Source organism: Lathyrus oleraceus, chromosome 6, assembly GCF_024323335.1.
Source record: "Lathyrus oleraceus cultivar Zhongwan6 chromosome 6, CAAS_Psat_ZW6_1.0, whole genome shotgun sequence".
Lineage (NCBI taxonomy): Eukaryota > Viridiplantae > Streptophyta > Magnoliopsida > Fabales > Fabaceae > Lathyrus > Lathyrus oleraceus.
Window position 1 is genome coordinate 253148416 of NC_066584.1, and position 2360 is coordinate 253150775.

General features: G+C 39.9%; 1 protein-coding gene across 1 annotated transcript; it reads left to right on the forward strand.

Annotated features, from left to right (window-relative positions):
• Window positions 1–472: 472 nt before the first annotated feature.
• Window positions 473–1354, forward strand: LOC127095004 (uncharacterized). Its single transcript, XM_051033757.1, has one exon. It carries the CDS (start codon window positions 473–475, stop codon window positions 1352–1354), a length of 882 nt encoding a protein of 293 aa, XP_050889714.1.
• Window positions 1355–2360: the final 1006 nt, after the last annotated feature.

Below are 2360 nucleotides of genomic sequence, written 5' to 3' on the forward strand. Positions count from 1 at the left end.
AAGATTTTTCAAAAGTCAAACATTCAAGTCATAAGACAAAACAATTTGGAAACCAACTTCAAACCATTTGTTAATCCATTTCAATCTATTTCATGTCATTGTAAACCATTACATGTGAGTCCATACAAGAAAATACAAAACTTGGCATTTTTGACCAACTGTTGACTTTGGTCAACAGTTGACTTTTTGGTCAACTTTGACCAAAGTCAACCCAAATTCATTAAACCCTAAATTCACCCATAATAGTCCATTGAATTCCATTTACAAGAAAAATACAAAAAAAAATGAACTTTGACCAATTGTTGACTTTGGTCAACTTTGACCAAAGTCAACATAACCTCTTTGCATCCTAAAATCCTAAGTCTTCCATCATGAACCTTAATCCATCACTCCATTGTTCATGTTTGCTTGCTTCCATCATGAGTGCTTCATTTGCAAGTTATCCTTGGCCAACCATGTTTATGTTCATTCCATGCCTACAAGAGCAGTCAAGTTATACAAAAAAACAGCAGGTCATAACCACATCAACCCAACCAAAGACAATGATTCATTGCTACACAACCAACTCTGGATAGATCCTAAGGAGGAGTTTATGCAGTATGTTCATACTGGGGACCCTGTAGATTTGACTTTCAGTGTAAAAGAACTGAAGGCATTTCTTTCATTTTGCGAGGGCTGTGAAACTGATATCCATTTACATTTTGAGAAAACTGGCGAACCAATTCTCATGGCACCTAAATTTGGTTTGGAAGATGGGTCCAATTCGAATTTTGATGCTACCCTTTTACTGGCAACCATGTTAACATCTCAGCTTCATGAAGGCGCAGCATCAGAACCTCCAGTGGTGCCTAACAATACACATGCTCGAACTGAAGAAAGAAATGAATCTCCATTGCAGCAAGAGAACTGCAGATTGAATGCATCAGAGCTTCCGTCTGACCACACCCGTATTTGGTCAGACCTTTCAGCAGCTGCAGTTAAGAATACTAGTGCCATGGAAGAAAGGCAGGCCCAAGAAAGAACAACTTTGAATGATAACGAACAAAGAGAAATTCAAAAGATTAGTGCAGTGCAAATTTCAAGAGGAAAATTAGCCGCAGGAAATAATCCCAGGGATTCCAATTTCTGCCTACCAACTGAAAATGATCATGTACAAGAGCCTCAAGATATGTTGCCAAATAATGGTCAACAATACCTATTGCAAGTCCATGTGTGCTCCCTTGCTTACTTCAAATGCAAGTTTCCATTCATGTCCATGAGTGAACCTACAAAACCAAAGCCAAGTCATGTGCCAAAACTGCAGCAAGACCATGAATGTCTGCAATTGTCTCAAGCCATAGGCCATACCTGCTGAACCTCATGCCATAAACCAAATAAACTCTGCAGTAGGCAGTACATCAAGGCACACAACTTGCAACAAACCAACATTACCACATGAGCATAAAACCAACTGCAGCAGCACCACATGAGTGTGCTCATTCCTTACTCACAGTACACCACATTACCTGGCCAAAGCCTCAAATACAATTGGCCCTGCAGTAGACATTGGTTCAGAGCTTCATTAAACAAAAAAAAAAGAATGGAAGCCACAACAATTTTTGCAAAAAAAACCTGCTGGATACCATTGCCCTGTTTGAGCCAACCAAGAACCGTAATGCAACCCACAACAAACCCTACAGTGACCAAGTTATGAGCCTGTTACATAACCAGCAGGAAATCATCTAACAATTCCATATCAGGGATTCACTTCAGGTCATACATCAGACCTGCCATGATGGTTTAGCAACAATATGTCAAATCCTGCAATGCAAAATATTGAGCAAGGAACCATCCTGCACAACAACATGACATGCTGAAATACTAAAGGCCAAGAGATCACCACAAGCGACAGTCCAATGCAGAAAAGCACAAGCATACACCAAATAAGATCCTATAGAAAACCAGGTTTTATAGTGGAGGCCATTCACGAGCTTTGATCCAATTTGCTGCAAGATAATGTGAAGCAATTTACACTGCAAAAGGCCTTGCCTGTAAGGAATAAAAAGCACCAGTCCAAATCATAACATGTAAAATCAGGGTATGGAATCAAGATGGCAAGACAAATCATGAAATGAACCCATGAGTATTCTGCAGTATGAAAGCATGAGGCAACATATAAGCCAATGGACTATGATCATGAACACATCAAGTCAGAAATGTAAGCCATTCACCTGCTGCAAAATGAGTGATGACCACTTCCACATCAACATGGCTCAATGCATGGCTTCAAGCCATTCCATGTCAGAACCTGCAAAGTAGCAATAATCAGCACCAGGGAAATGGTTTACAGGAGTTCAGTTCATCATCATTCACAATGTGTT

Excerpts from the sequence above, each read along its gene's own strand:
- LOC127095004 (XM_051033757.1), top strand. The coding sequence starts at position 473 with ATGCCTACAAGAGCAGTCAAGTTATACAAAAAAACAGCAGGTCATAAC.